Consider the following 15837-nt stretch of genomic DNA (forward strand, 5'->3'; position numbering starts at 1 on the left):
GTGATGGGGCACAGGAGTTAGTAAATGCGATTTTTAAAGCCTGAGAGGAGCCTTCTGGACAGGCTCAGCTTTAGCATAAAACTGTGCCCCATCACTTAGGTGTGGGGGAGGGCAGGCGGCCATGAGTGAGCAGCTCCATGTAGGCAGAGTACAGTCTAGATTTAAGAAACAGACCTTAATGGCGGCTGAAGCAGGCAGCGTGGTTTAGTTGGCTTTGACCCATTGGTAGAGGTTGCAAAGCAGCATCTTGGTCTTTTCCTGCAACGTATACAGCAAAGCACCGGCGGTGGGGAGAGTAGCCCAGTATCCTAAAATCCTGCCTTGTTCCCAAGCGTAGATAGACTGGTGAGGTGATAGATCATTGTGAAGTCTGCTCTGGCCCATGTCCGAAACAGACATTCCTGTGGGCAGTGGCCGGCAGGCAAGCATAGCCAGAGCAGACGAGGGTGCCGGCAAGGAAAAGATCTGTTGTGGGCCATGCCCTTCTGAGCAGCTGCAGGAAGAGAGACAGATGCACCAGCAGCAGGGGCAGGTAGGGACAGGCGAAAGGCAGAGCAAATGAAGGTGCAGGTTCCAGGCGTGTGTGGTCGATCGGCAGTTAGTGACAGGGGAACAGAAGACAAATCTGTTGCGGGCAGTGTGCTTCAGTGTAAGAGGTGCTGGCGTGAGCAGACCAGACATTACCAGGAGAGCCCTTCCCGGCCCAACACACCAATGTTAGTACTTACAAATGATGCCACACATATACAACAGACATGATATGAAAGAGTTTATTGGATGGAGATGGGAAGAGAGAAAGATAGTGGGGGGAGCAGGAAAGAAAGCAAGGCAGAGAGAGTGCAAGTAAGGGGGGGGGCAGACTACCTGTTATACCTGAAGTACCTGGCCCAGATGATGTCATAGGATGCAGGTACTGACATAGGATGCTGTCAGGTCCCTAAGGTACCTAAGGGTAGGCCATTAAAATTGCCTGCACAACATAACAATAGCAATGCCCTGTATTGTTTGGGGGACATCTCTGAGACACCCCTGGACAAAAAACTCAAGGGTAGGTACTTCGGTCTGGTACTTGACTTTTTATTTGGCAACTATGGCTTCTGGAACAAGCATTATCATGTGATTTTTGTCAAAATATACTCAACGTTGGTTATCCCTCCCCACTTCTCTCTGCAGACTGCTTTAAGTCACTGTCATAAGCGTCCTCTGTACTGTTTTGTCTTGTAGCGCTTTGGTAAGAAAGCTTTCTAACCAGCAGAGCTAGCCCAGGAAGGACAAAGCAGGTGTCTCTCGGGTGGTGAGCTTTCTCCCGAGAGGTGTGCCAGTGGAGCAGAAGACTTGGCAGCTTACAACAGAGGGTCATTGATGACAGAAGTGGCATAATAACTCCGGTGTTGGCCAAGATACTCCAGGACACCTTCCTAATAATCTCTTTCTCTTTTTTCTTCCTTCCTTCCTTCCTTCCTTCCTTCCTCCCTCCCTCCCTCCCTCCCTCCCTCCCTCCCTCCTCCTTTCTTCCTTCCTTCCTTCCTTCCTTCCTTCCTTCCTTCCTTCCTTCCTTCCTTCCTCCCTCCCTCCCTCCCTCCTTCCTCCTTCCTTCCTTCCTTCCTTCCTCCCTCCCTCCCTCCCTCCCTCCCTCCTTCCTCCTTCCTCCTTCCTTCCTTCCTTCCTTCCTTCCTTCCTCCCTCCCTCCCTCCTTCTTCCCTCCTTCCTTCCTTCCTTTCTTCCTTCCTTCCTCCCTCCCTGCCTCCTTCTTCCCTCCTTCCTTCCTTCCTTCCTTCCTTCCTTCCTTCCTTCCTTCCTTCCTTCCTATTTTCTTTCTTCTTTTGGTTTTTGAGACAGGATCTCACTGTCTAGTTCTAGCTGTCCTGAAATTCACTATGTAGACCACAATGGCCTCTAACTCACAGACATGGCTCACTTCTGCCTCCTGAGTGTTGGGATTAAAGATGTGAGCCACCACACCTGGCATTATGATGTATTTTCAAATGCTCTAGTCGCACATATCTAGGTCACACTAAAGCGGCCTGTCAAATGAGGAAAGTGAATGGCCCAATGTCCAGGGTCTCGGCCACCAATTCCACATCGTAGATCCCAACACCGGAGGTATTTGTCATAGTCTCATCAGGTTGAAAGCCCTCAGTCACTGTGATCATGTGAGGACAAGAGCTCCTACATGACATCCAAGGGCGTGCCCACTGTGTATGCCACAATGCCAATTCAAAGTGTGCCTCTCTCTCAACCCAACGACTATAAGCTGATGGTAGAATAGTCTCTCTTCCCCACTAAAGTCCACTGTACTGCCACTTGTGGCGTGAGGCATGGACACAGTCAGCTGTCTACACCACAACATCTCAGGGCATCTCAAGAAGCAGTTAAAAAGCAAAGCTGTACTTCTCTCGCACTATCTTGGAAAGACCCCTATGTAATAGTGAACAGAACAAGAAGTTGTGGAAAATAAATATATGAATCTATTTAAGGGGAAAAGAGCAGCAAAACAACCCAGTCTTGTCTATTTCTGCCCTGTGTCCTATGCTCAGAAGAGTAGCCACTGGCCATGGTATGTGTGTGGGGGGTGGGGGTGAGGTACATCTGTGGGGCAGACTATGGGAAGGAGGGTGGTATGGAGGAAGACTCTTCACTTCTCTCCCTCCAATCATCTGAATGTTTAAGACAAGATTATATTTATCCACAAGTGATTTATTTAATCCTCCGGTAAACCTGAAAGGAGGCCAGAGTCCTTGGCTGGCCAAACTCTGCCAACACAGCCCTGGCAACCCAGCCCAGCCCTCTCCCTTGGGGCTTCTTACTGCCTTTCGCCCACTGTCAAGGTCTGAGGTCACTCTCCTGATGTTTTTATGCCACCCAAGCAAGCTATTCTTAGGGTCATAGTCCGCAGCCCCATGAAGTTGTAGAGGTCATGGAGCCCTAGGCTTTCCCTGCTAATGATGCTGAGGAAGACTCTAGAAAGCTACTCTTAGATGCTTCCAGAGACAAGGGCTCTCCTCCCTCGCTGGAAAGTCCCTTTGCACATGAACTCTCAATGTCTATATACATATATACATATACATACACACACAAACACATATGCATACCTGGTACCCATGGAGGCCAGAGGGCATTGGGTCCCCGAGGACTGGAGTTCCAGGCAGTTGTGAGAGACCATGTAGGTGCTGGGGACTGAGCCCAGGTCCCCTGGAAGAGCAGCCAGGCACTTAACCACGGAACCGTCTCTCCAGGCCTTGTTCATCTTCTTTAAGAAATTTCTGTTCCAATACTTTGTCCACTTCTAATTCATTTATTTGCATCTTCTTTATATATTCTGGATACGAGTCCTTACCAGCTATACTATAGATTTACAACTTTTTCAATTCCATGTTCTCTTCTCTGCCCCCCTCATGTGTGTGTGGTGTGTGTGCGTGCACGTGTATATGTCAGAGCATCTGCTCACGCATGTATGTGTGGACCCAGAAGTCAGTATCGGCTGTCTCTCTATTGCTCTGTATCTCTGAGACAGGGTTTTCCATTGAATCTGGTGACATTGCTTTGGCTAGAGTGGCTGACCTGTGAACTTTCAGGATCTGCTGGTTTCTGTGCCTCACTCAGCACTGGGGTTCTGCGCATGCTCCCTGCTATGTGCGGCCTTTACAGCTTGAGATCTGAATTCATGTTTGTACAGCAAAGACTTCACATGCAAAGGCATCTTCCCAGGCTGCATTTTTAACACACACACACACACACACACACACACACACACACACACACACACATTTTAAAATCATTTGACAGTCTTGTATATATTTATGCTGAATTTTAGTTGTTTTTACTTCTCCCTGCTTATCCACCTGTGTCCCCCACTGGAATATTTTTTTTTCAACATGACACCCTTCTACCTTCATGTCTCTTCGGTGTGTGACCCACTGGGCTTAGCTAGAGTTCCTTGCATGGGTGTGGAAGGACACTTTCTTGATAGTGTTCTATAAGCATAAACAATTTACATGTTGGTGAAATCCAATTTATTTATTTTAGTCTTCTGTTGCTTGTGCAATAAGTGTCATTTCTAAAAAAACCATTGCTAAGGTCACAATCATTTGCACCTGGGTTTTATTTTATAGTGTTAGTTCTTATCATTAGGTCTTTGATCCATGGGCAGAGGAGGCCTTTGTGTGTCCTCCTCTATCACCCTCTGCTTTGTTCCCTTGGGACAGGAGGGTCCTGTCCCCATGCACCACCCAGTGCTGGAGTTACAGGCACACATGGGCATGGCTGGCTGGTTACATGGGTGCTGGGATCTGTACTTGGCCCCTTGTGTCTGTACAGCAAGCACTCTATTCCACTGAGCCACCTCCTCAAAAAAACTGAGCCCAGTTTGAACCATTTGAATTAGTATTTGTGTGTGTCGAGAGTCAAAGGTCAAATTCTTTCTTTTTTTTTTGCTTGTGTCATCACATGGCTTCACTGAGTTTTCTCAGTGCCCCTTTGTGAAGCAGTCCGGATAGGTGTGTGTGCTTGTGTCTGGACCCTCTTCAGCATCAGGTCGGCCTCACAGCAGCACCACAGAGTCCTAACGAGTCCTCCACAGCTTTGGAGTCGCTTTGGGATCTGAGAGTTGGAGTCCTCTAACATTGCCTTGACTATTCTGAGGTCACTTGCATTGAAGTGTGACTTCTAAATTACTTTGTCCATTTCCTGGGGTGGGGGGGGGGATGTTGACATTTTGACAAGGATCCTATTGATGTCACAGGTCAGTTTGGTGGCATCACCTCACTGGCAGTAATAGGTTTCTGGCCCATGGACATGGGCTGTTACACATCATGGGTTTTCTTTGATGACATTCAATGCTGCCTTGTGGTTTTCACTGTCTTCTTCCTGTCAACGTCATCCTCTGTATTTTGTTCCTTTTGACATTATTATAAAGGGACTATTTTAGGTGCTTATTCCTACTGTGTAGAGATGCAGATGGCTTTTGTTTATTGCTCTTCTAGAAGAGTGCTGAACTAGTCAGCACTAGCGTGTGGTGTGTGTGTGTGTGTGTGTGTGTGTGTGTGTGTGTGTGTGTGCACGCATGCTCCTTAGGTTCAATATTATATGATCTTAATATACACCCTCCTTTTTAGTTTAAATGTCTTTATTTTCTTGCTGAATTTTCTTGGCCAGAACCTCTAGACCACTGATGCTAAAAGGAGACGTGGCGGCATTTTTCTGACCCTGGGGGAAACTTTTCATCTTTAAGCATGCTGTATAACACTGTTTCTATGTCAGCTTCTCTACATAGCTTCACTCTTAGAGAGCACATAACATCCCCACACAGCCCTCAGGGCTTCTGTGTGGAGAGGTAGCTTTTATAAAGCACATGTAATTATTGGTATTTTATTTTTTCTTTTTCAAAAACCAAAGAGCCAGCCCTTGGGCAACAAAGTGGAAATGGAGATTGTGAACATGTTGGAGAAAAACACAACGCTACTCAAATTTGGCTACCACTTTACCCAGCAGGGGCCCCGGCTGCGGGCCTCCAATGCCATGATGAACAACAATGACCTTGGTGAGTGCATGCCTGCATTCTGCCTGCTTATCTTCCCATTCTTCCCAGCACTTTGCAAGATACATCAGGAGAAATCCTACAAATAACACCCCCCCAACTCCAGGAGAGGTTTATGATGGGATCAAACTCTTGACTTTTAGGGGTATCACATCTTGTTCTGTGTTTATGCATGTCTCCCCCATGTCCGTAACCTGCCTGCCTTCAGGACCAAGGATGAATGTCTTTCCCCCCCCAGCCCAGCTCAGCACAGGCTTGGCCCAAGAGCTCACTTCAGCATGTCACGAGAGGAAATGAAATTTGGGAGCGCACAGGCTTATCCCTGGTCTACTCCCTTTCAGAAGACCCTTCTCTAGGTCAAGCTGATTTTTCTGCTCAAAATCGCAAAGCTCTCACCCATCACCAAATCATCACTCATCAGTCTCACCCATCATCAAAAACTGCAGCCCAGGAGACTCCACATGGCTCCCAAGGAAAAGTCAGAAATATGCGGTTCATAGAAACGTAAATGCAGGGCAGCAGGATGGCTCAGGAAATGTGCTCACTGAATAAGCTTTGGTGAACTGGGTTCAATTCCTAGCACCTGCAAAGTTGTCCTTTGAACTCCACATGCGCACACATAAATAATAAATGAAATATAAAAGCAGGTTATATTTCCCCTGTCTCCACTGAAGGTATCCTCTGACCCCCTTTTCTAAACAGAAAAAGAGAGAATAGTCCCCCTTGATGCTGAGCTCTGCCAAATGCACGTGCTAGTCAACGAACGAAAGGCAGTGTCAGTCATCCACTCGCTCCCATACGCACAATGTTCACAAGGCCTGCTTATTATGTGTTCCTGGTGATGCTAAGGAGAGACAGATATGGTGTGAAATGAAGGCAGTGCAACTGACAAGGCTGTAGGAGAGTCAGAAGGAAAGCCAAGACATGAAGCAGGTCTCCACTGCTAACTTGATTGACCGTGACATTTACCCCGAGGGCCATGAAGCCAAGACAAACAAGGTTTTCATCAAATCCTCACCAGCTCTACACAGGGTTCTCCCTAGCTTCCAACCTTCTGCAAAATGGAGAGTCTAGCCCTGAAGCGTGGGCTCAGATGATGGCCCAAGGTTGGCAGATGCCCATGGAAAATGAGGTTGAGTCTGCACACAGGAAAGGCAGGCACTCCCAGACTCCCACCTGGAACTGGGACTTCCAATCAAATGTTTCAATTACAGAAGCCATTTGTCAGAGTGCTAAGGTCAGGGTGCTAGGGACACCAGCTTCTGCTCTTGAGCATAGCCCGAGGGCTGTTTGTTCATCACTCACTTCACAGGCCAATTATCTAGAGCTTTGAGTCTAGAAAAACAAACCTCTGTCTTGGGTTATTCAAGGTGCCATTGTTTGAAACAAAAAAGTCAAACATAAATAAGATGCAAAATTCTTTCTTTTTTTCTTTCTTTCTTTTTTTTTTTTTTTAAAGGAGCTCTGGTAAAGTTTTATAAAGGAAAACTTTCCTGGTTCACTTTTCACCAGTCTGTTCCGGCATGCTTCTAATAATATCAGAATCACCTGGGTCAATGATAGCCAGTGTGCATACTCTGTAGTATTTTCCACACGCTGTGCCCAATTCAATATTATTGCCGCTGTAGTGATGGACACCAGTTTTAGCCAACATGGCACAGTATTCTATTTCAGATTTTCTCAGAGCTGGGCAGTTGTTGGCGAGAATAACCAATTTCGCTTTGCCTTGTCTGATCATCTTCAGAGTCTGTTTGTATCCCAGAACATACTTTCCACTTTTCATAACAAGCTGGATTGACTCCAGAGACTTTTTCGTCTTCTTTGCGGCAACCATCTTCCTGCCTTAGGTGCGGGACAATCCCCAACCAAGATCAGCCGCCAAGATGGCCGGGGAATGAGAAAGGAAAAGATGCAAAATTCTTACCACAGCACAGACGTGATGGTTCATCTGCATCCCTGGATGAGGCCATCAGAGTATTGCAGGCCCAGTTGGGATCTGGGGATGAACCGACACTTAAACACCCTGAGATTTCCCCAAGTTATAGCTGAAGCATTTGACATGGTCCGAATGCCCACCATCTCACAGCTAATCTGGCTTGTGTTTCCTGGAATCACACACAGAGTTCCTTCCTTGGCAGATGAGAGTTCTCAAATGAGCCATCAGGGGCACTGTAGGGGTATACCAGAATCTTTCTGGATGACACAGGAAAGTTCTGAGACTCAGCCTCCAGGCCACAGACCCGACTGCCATCACAAGAACTCCTGAAGGCTGCTGTGGGAGCTTCAAAGCTGGAGCTGATGGGATTGCAGGCTCGCTCTCTACTTCCCTACTTGAGATTAAAGCCTGGAGTGGTTGGAGACCAGGGCTCAGATCACAGCCGTTGTTAGTCACTTTTCTGAGAAACCTTGCTGTGTGACCTGGCTGTGCTGGGGGACCTGGAATGACAGAAAGGCTAGTTCTTGGGTGTAAGAAGCCTTGCCACCTTTTAGGGGAAAAGACTCAAAGGCATGCTTTAAAAACTCAAGAATGCCTACACGCTCTGTCCAAACAACACGAGGAAGTGATTTAGGAGAACAGGAGCCAGCTGAGCAAGGCCATCCTGGAGAGAAGGGTCTTTGCCAGCCTTGAAAGGGAGAGATAGGCTGACAGAGAAGGTCAGGAGCTGACCCTGCAGGAGCTATAGGAAGGAGTGGGGTACAGCTTTCCTGGGCGGAAGGTGGTGGAGAGAGGACATGGACTTACAGGATGGTTATCTTTTTAGTTCTCGTGTCAACTTGACATAAACTAAAGTTGTCTGGCAGGAGGGAATGTCAACCATGGAGTTGCCTCCATCAGATTGGCTTACAGGCGAGCATTTTCTTAATTAATGATCTTTGAGAGGGGCTGTCACTGTCACCTAGCTTACTGAAGGCTGTGCCACCCTGGGCAGGTGGTCCTCGGTTGTATAGGAGAGGTAGCTATCTATGCAAGCCAGGGGAGCAAGCCAGTAAGCAGTGTTCCTCCGTTGCCTCCGCTTTAGTTCCTGCTTACAGGTTGTTAGCTTGAGTCCCTGCTTTGGCTTCCCTCAGTGATTGGAACTTGAGACATGTAACCCAAATAAACTTCAGTAAAGGCAGGTGGGGAGTAGGGACCATGCAGTTTGTTGAACAGGGATGCCAGGATGAAATGATGACAGTGGCCTCTGGGTACCTCAGCTGTGTATGGCTGCTCCCTTCATTTCTCACAGGAGCATCATCTCAGTGACACGGGCCACATTCACAGTGCAAGGCAATGATGTATGACTTCCGGTTTGAAAAGCAAATATGTGCCCATGTGTTAATTTTCATTATGAGAACCACTTTGGGTTCTAACTAGTACAATCGGTTTCTTCCTGCAAAAGAAAAATGCCTGCCGTCCTTCCAGCCTCCTGGAACACCCCCCCCCCCCCCCCCCCGCTGCTGTGGAAAAGCAGGCAGGCTCCCCTGTCTTCGCAGGAGCTCCTCCTGCTGATCTCCTTGGTACTGTGGTTATCAGCAGTGCTGTGCTAGAGCACACACGGGAAGAGAGAAGGCCTCTCCCATGACCTTCCTGCTTGCCTGGGGGCTGGCCAGTGGCCTGGGGGCTGGGGCCTCTGAAGGCCTGCATGTGGGCCGTGCCTGCAGATGGCCTACCTGGCTGCATCTTTTGTTCTTTCCCACCCAGAGCTCTAGTGCTCTTAGCAAACTGTTCTGTGGGTGCATACGTAACACCAGGGTACGGTTAAGGGACAGAGCTGAGCTGTCACCTATCCGTGTCTCCCTGCCACAGAGCCTCAGATGACTCCTGTCCCCATGCTATTTATAGCCCAGGCCAGGGTAAGGGTGGCTCTCGGGTCCTCTGAACCTGCCACCAGCACACTCTTAACAAAATCCCAACCACAGCCTTCGGGTTAGGCAGTGGTGGAGGGCTTGAGCAGAGAACATTCATAAGCAGATCGTCTTCCTTTACCATTCTCAGCGCCTTTCTTACCAGCACGTCAGCTTCTATCAATTAACAAGTTATGATTGAATATATTTATGAGGTACATGTTTTAGTTCAAGATTTAAAAGTGGAATAATTATATCAAGTTAGCACATCTGTCACCTTGATGTTTTTTTCTGTGATGAAATCAGTTGAGGTGTACTTTCAGTCTTGAAATGTTCAACGCACTGTCAGTAACTACTTAATATATTGTGTGAAGGTCTCAAAGGGGGCAAACGCCCATGTGACTCCTCCTGAGATTTTGACCTTTGACACCACCATCCCCCTTCCCTCCCCCCCACCATCCAACTTCTGCATCCACTGTTCTTACTGGTGGCTTCTGCTGCTGGATTTCTTCAGAGTCCATGAGTAGGTGAAGATGCGAGGATCTGTTTTCCTGTATCTGACTGTTCCACCTGCCATGATACTCTCACGCTGTGGCAGATGGCAGAGTTTTGGTGTTCTCTGAGGTCAGACGGTGTCACGCATAGATCCCGTATTTTGTTTGCCCGTTCATCTGTTAACAGTTGACTCCTTATCTTTGCAACTGTGAGCAGTGCCGCAGACACCTCTGTGATACACTGATTTTGTATCTTTGGGGTAATAATAATGCGTGACTGTGGACCTGCTGGATCTCAGACCAGCTTCTTAGCCTGAACCATTCAGGGTAAGGACTACTTTCCCTCTAGCTATCCCTTGTACACCCCTGGGTAATGCCTAGATGCTGCCCCGACTCCTGTCAGCCAGTCACCTCTGCCACTCCCAACCTGCCATGTTCCCCCCCAGCTTCCTTGACTTCCAGCTCCTTCAGATGGCTGCCTCCCAGCAGCACTCTTCCCAAAGCTGGCTCCTCCTCCACTCACTGCTTGGATGCCTTGCCAGCTCCCCTTGCTCAGGCTCAGCTTCTCCAGGTGGTTTCCACACCCCTTGACAGAAACATGGTACAGACTGTGATACACCAGGCTCTGTTCTCAACACCCCCTGTACTACTAACTTCAGCCATCTGCCTGGCCACCACCTGTTATATTATCCCCACTTTTTAGTAAAAATCCGGGCCTGTGGTGGGAAGTCACCACTGGCAGAACAGAAGTCTCTTTCCAGAGCCCTATATTTTGCATCATCCAGAGAGGGCTCCTGAAGACATCCTGACAAGCCACCTTCTTGCTAGGCTAACCATCCATTCCAGGAAGTCTGAGTGGCCCCAGAAATGACCCATCAACATGCTGATCTACAGTCAAGGCTTGCCTGTTGTACCATTCTTCATTCCTTCTCCCTTTACGATTTAGCTGACCTAGTTCCTGCCCCTCCGAGGAAGAGTAGGCCGCTTCATCCACATGCCTCTTACATCTCAGAGGTCTGCCAGGGCATCTGGAATCCCTTGTCAAGGTTGCTGTTGCTCCATTTTGGCCTCTGAGGTAGTCTATCTTTATCCTTGATTCCTGTGCATGGCACAAAGTACCAGGCAAACACCGACTTACACAAACGAGTGGAGTGCGCCACGACATGGTATAAAGATTCATCTGGTCACAAGCAGTGGAGGGAGGTGGGGCTTGATGCCTGGAGATCCCCTCTGGCTCTGCCAATAAGCAAGGGAGCCTGTGGCGGTTGCCACGGTGAGCAATGGATTTTTTTTTTTTTTTCTAAAGAAAGCAACACGGATGTTGAGTTAGAGACCTGGCTTCTATTCCATGTCACTTGCTGGAGGTTTTATGGTGGGTGACTTTCCTTGGTCCTTCATCAAAATGGGGAGACAACACCTGAATAAATGGGCATCCCTTTCTGTGAAAGCCAGTTCTTAGGGGCCATGCACTCAGATCTAGCCTCATATACACAATGAGGAAGAGTGACGGGAGTTTCCCCTCTCCCAGCCCCAACCTCCCCCCAACTGGCCTCCTTTAGCACTTTCCATCAAAGGCCGTGACTGAGGTTGCAGGCCTAACTCTGCAGAAAGGGCCATGCGTTCTTCAAGGGGGAGAGCTGATGATGCGAGGATGAGACACAGACATGTGGCCAAACTGAGAGAGATACTCGGCTGAGGCTCAAGAGGAGTTACACGTCTTGGATCCCTCTGGTTCTAGCTTTGTTATTTTGTTTGTTTGAGCAGAGCTGGTCTTGAACTTGCTATGTTGCAGAGACTAACACTGAACTCTTGACGCTCTTACTTCCACCTCCCAAGTGCTAGGAGTACAGGGGTGTGCTACCACACAGTTTATCACTAGCTCTCTGGCTTTAAGCAAACATATCTTCGCTACCATTTCCTCTTCAGGGAAATGGAAATGATAACACGGACAGTCCAGAGCCTTTGGGTGGCTTCTGTTCAAATCTTGGTTCCACATCTCCTGACTACAGTCAGTGGGTGACTACATGCTATAGGTATGAATAGGTAAGGAGCACTGACGGGCATGCTTGCACAGCTAATGTGCGGTCATAGGCTCATTTGTAGAAACTGCACATTTGGACAAACTGCTTCTGTTCTTTGGATTTTGGTTTCTGTTCCTGTACAGATTCCCAAACTGACACTTTTAGTCAGTCACCTTCAGGAGGACGATGTCTTCCTTTCAGATGGCCTACCTACCCTGGTCTGCATTCCTCCTTCTGACCTGGGATGAGGGGAATTCATAGGGCCACTGAGCACCTGTGAGCCTGGGACCACCCTCCAGCTCTCAGCCACACTGACGCAGGTGTTCCATGTGAGTCGTGTACTGGCTGACTATGGGGCTACAGCTCATGGGCTCTGAGCTGCTGGCTGCACATCCACCTCAGCTTGGAAACTGGAAGCCGTCTTAGACTGACTAAACAGGTAGCAAATGGTCACCTGCCCCTGCCACGTCAGCAGGCCCCTTATCGTAATCTGCTCCTCTCCGGCCTTCCCTGACCCGTGTTCTCTTGCAGTGAATACAGCTTGCTCCTTAGTCCTCATCTGCCAATACTATGTTCCCTCTCATTACAGCAAAGGGGTCACTTTGGCCCTAGCCATCCGCTAAGCTCGCACCTCCTGTCTGCAACCTCCTGGCTCATACTTCCCTCTCTATAGGTTTGACTCTAGAGACTATATGGACAGCTTTTGAGCATGAGTTGTCTTGCTCCTGGGGAAATAAATGTCACTGTTAAAACGTGAGGGGGCATGATAACTGCAGGCAGTTTTCGGGTACTGACATAGGCAGGAGGCAGGCCACGCACTCCCAGGAGCAAAGGGAACATATTCAGCAGACTATGACCCCAGTCTTAAGACAGGCTAAAGTTAACTTTGCTCAGATACATTCTTCAACTGTGAAGCCCCTGTAGGCAAAGGCAAAAGTGTGTGTGTGTGCGTGCGTGAGAGAGAGAGATAGAGACAGAGACACAGAGAGAGACAGAGGGAGGGAATGTGTGGTCAGCCATATAGAAGAGACGTGAGGCTGTGTCCACCCTACCACAGACTATCATTAGTAAGCAGGAACAAACTACGGCCTTCTTGTCACTGTCAGTAAAGAGCAGACTTGGACTGAGTGGACAGGCAGGGACAGCTGGCTCACATCTCTCTCCCGTTCCTTTGCAGTGAGGAAGAGGAGGCTCGCAGACCTGACGGGGCCTATTATTCCCAAGTGCCGCAGCGGTGTCTAGTGTGCAAAGGGGAGCCCACGCCTGTGAACTGGACATGTTCTACCGACAGTCTGTGTTCCCCAGTGGAGACCAGGAGGCAAACGCTGGCGTGGAACTCTCGTGGTTCAGTTCTTTGTGCACTAAGGTTTAGGTTAACTAGTGACTGTAGTCGGACCTTTTATAAAATATGGTTAATGTGAAGATTTTTAGTCACAGAGTTCAGCCTGGTAATTATTTAAAAGTGAAGAAGCCCTCAAACTGGCAGGTCTTGCTGCAGACAGCATGACAGTGGCAGTGACAGCCCCCTTGGTGGCCATGCTTTGGTGTTTAGGTGCATTTACAATGGAACGCATCAACACAGAGCACTCTTCCCACCTAGTTTGGAAGCACTGTGAAACACTTTATTACAGATTTGACCATAGCAACTCAGTGAAAAGAACAGACAATGATGATTTTTCAACCCCACTTGAAACTTTAACCTCAAGATTAAAGCTGCCAAATTGATCCCAAGATGAATACCTCCTCCCTCCCCTCTTTCCCCGATAATGAAAGACAAGCCACAGACTCTTCTAAGAGTCAGAAAGACACAGGATTCCTGCTGCCAGGTAAGAGGAAGAGGGAGGAAAAGGCAATGGTGAAATTTCAAGTCTTAACACCCTCCACCCAGGCAGCAGACGAGCCCCTGAGCGCCCTGTGCGGACACCTGGGGTGGGCTCACTGCGCTCAGAAGTCATTTTTTCTTTTCTGAAGGCCAACTTCATGATGGAGGAAAACTTAGAGCCACATGAACTATCTTCCTATACCACAGTGGGCGCCTGGCTTATGTGAGGTCAACACCACTGGGTGAATTTCCAGGACACCATGGCTGCGGTAACGAGCATAGCCCAGCTTACAGACACCAAGTGCCTTCCAGGTCACTTAGGAGATAAATAATCACACAGAGCTCTCGCCTACAAATGAAGGCTCTGAAGGACAGCAGTGCACAATATCCCAACAGTAAAGAATTAGAAAATCCTGGCCAAATGACATAAGTGATTACTCGGAAACCTAATTTTGGCATTTCTACTGGATCCCTTCTTTAACACCATGGGAGCCAGCAAAATGTTAAAACACACTGTTCTTGTGCCTTTTAATAGACCACAGTGCCAGTTAAACTAGTATTTTTGTTTGTTGCTTTGGAGAGTTTTTTCCTTAGGGATTCAGCCAATATTACAATAATGGCAAGGCTCAAAAGCTGTTCAGCATAGCCCAGGGGGCTTCTGACTTAAGAGAGCACACTAAACTGTAATGCTGTGGACAGTACAGGGTAACTAGAGGTGACATCAGGGCCTCACCACTCAAGAGTGTCTACTGAGGATGCACATGGGCCCAGAAGTGGCACCAAGCTGCAGGGACGGCCATCCCCACTCAGCTTCTCCTTGAAACACAACTGCAGCTGCATTCTGCATCACTGGAAAGTGCAAAATAATATTAAAGCCATTGGTGTATGTATGGCTCTGTGTGCTTCTTCAGAATCGTGTGATAGGGACATGTGCCCAAAGCCAGAAGGCTGGATAGCTACCATGCTGGATGACCTCACTAAGGAAAGTGTTTGTGTCCCAGGTGCTGACATGAAGCCTGCTTTTCCCCTGGATCCCTACAGACACTCAGACGCTGAGAGAGGGAATGCTGGCTGATGCAGGGGTGCTAGGCGGACATGTTTCAAGAAATCAAATCAATACAAGTGTGGACACCTGTGAGAACACCTCTGCGCGATGAGCTGTCAGTCTGACCAGGAGCCAGCCTTTTCTGTAGGGACAGAGTGTAGATAGATTCTGAGGGCCACACGGTCTCTGGCCAATTACCCAGCAGTGCCATGATCACATTGTTGAAAAACGGGCCAGGCTGACTGAGTAAACACTTGAACGCAGAGGGTAGTCAGTGCCACAGATTACAGACCTCTTCAGGTAGCCAGGGAAGAGGCTGACGCAGGGGAGGGAAGATGGCAGCTGGCCTGGTTTAAGAGTCCATACCCAGGGCCCTACTGTTGAGGGTCCATCCTTTTGCTGCCAGGTTAAAAGAGTTTGTGGACAAGAACAATGACGACTGCCTGCTGCACAGCAGAGAACACATGATGCAGCCACTGCGCTCAAGGCTCTACCCCTCAGCACCCCTGGGACCCCATGGCTCACTTTCTTTCTAGCATCTTCTGAATCAAATGGGTCGACAGTAGCCAGCACTGGACTCCCTGTCGCCTTTGCCTGTGGCCGTCTGCTATGGCGGCAGGGACCAACATGGATGTTCCTAACTTTGTTTCTACAACCATGACAATCTGCACAGGGCCACTTAAGCCTGCACTGTAAAGCTCAGGGAATGCTTGGAAGATGCCGCTCAGCCTCCCCAGCACCAGGCCCTGGCTCCGGGCTCACAGGAAATCACGCACGCTGCTCCTGTGGGATGCGCGGCCTCCCTGCTGTACACTCACACTCTTCTTTGAAACTGTCCTGGGCGGGACCTGAAGCCTGCTTGCCCACTTTGTCTTGACACGTGACACAACAGGCTGTGAATCCCTGTCCTTGACAGGCAGAACAGGTCAAAACAAGCTGGCGGCACTGGGGAGTAGAACAGAGTTTATATTGGTCCCACGGGGCTCCACAGTATGAACATTCTAGGGAAGAAAAAGTTTTATTATTCTCTTTCTCTCTCTTGCGTGTACACACACACACACACACACACACACACACACACACACACACACACA

At 48.7% G+C, this 15837-nt stretch overlaps 3 protein-coding genes across 5 annotated transcripts in view; 1 reads left to right on the top strand and 2 right to left on the bottom strand.

The window, feature by feature from the left end:
- Tmod1 (tropomodulin 1) overlaps positions 1-14588 on the top strand; it is a 75544-nt gene extending 60956 nt beyond the window's left edge. Inside the window, exons 9-10 of one of the 2 annotated variants that reach the window (XM_055605306.1) lie at positions 5395-5539; positions 13054-14588. In XM_055605306.1, coding sequence (XP_055461281.1) covers positions 5395-5539; positions 13054-13118 — 210 coding nt within the window. In that variant the 3' untranslated portion in view covers positions 13119-14588. Of the gene's footprint in view, positions 1-5394; positions 5540-5774; positions 5916-13053 lie in introns of those variants that run through there. The other variant, XM_055605307.1, reaches the window with a different exon arrangement.
- On the bottom strand, positions 6992-7432 carry LOC129675281 (60S ribosomal protein L30-like). Its single transcript, XM_055605308.1, has one exon. It carries the CDS (start codon positions 7368-7370, stop codon positions 7035-7037), a length of 336 nt encoding a protein of 111 aa, XP_055461283.1. The 5' UTR covers positions 7371-7432; the 3' UTR covers positions 6992-7034.
- The window catches only part of Tstd2 (thiosulfate sulfurtransferase like domain containing 2), a 24103-nt gene continuing 21731 nt past the window's right edge, over positions 13466-15837 (bottom strand). For both annotated transcript variants that reach the window (XM_055605304.1, XM_055605305.1), the window contains exon 10: positions 13466-15744. In XM_055605304.1, coding sequence (XP_055461279.1) covers positions 15512-15744 — 233 coding nt within the window. In that variant the 3' untranslated portion in view covers positions 13466-15511. The remainder of the gene's footprint in view (positions 15745-15837) is intronic.

This window comes from Psammomys obesus, unplaced genomic scaffold (assembly GCF_907164565.1).
Source record: "Psammomys obesus unplaced genomic scaffold, mPsaObe1.curated_primary_1811, whole genome shotgun sequence".
NCBI lineage: Eukaryota > Metazoa > Chordata > Mammalia > Rodentia > Muridae > Psammomys > Psammomys obesus.

Excerpts from the sequence above, each read along its gene's own strand:
- LOC129675281 (XM_055605308.1), bottom strand. The coding sequence starts at position 7,370 with ATGGTTGCCGCAAAGAAGACGAAAAAGTCTCTGGAGTCAATCCAGCTT.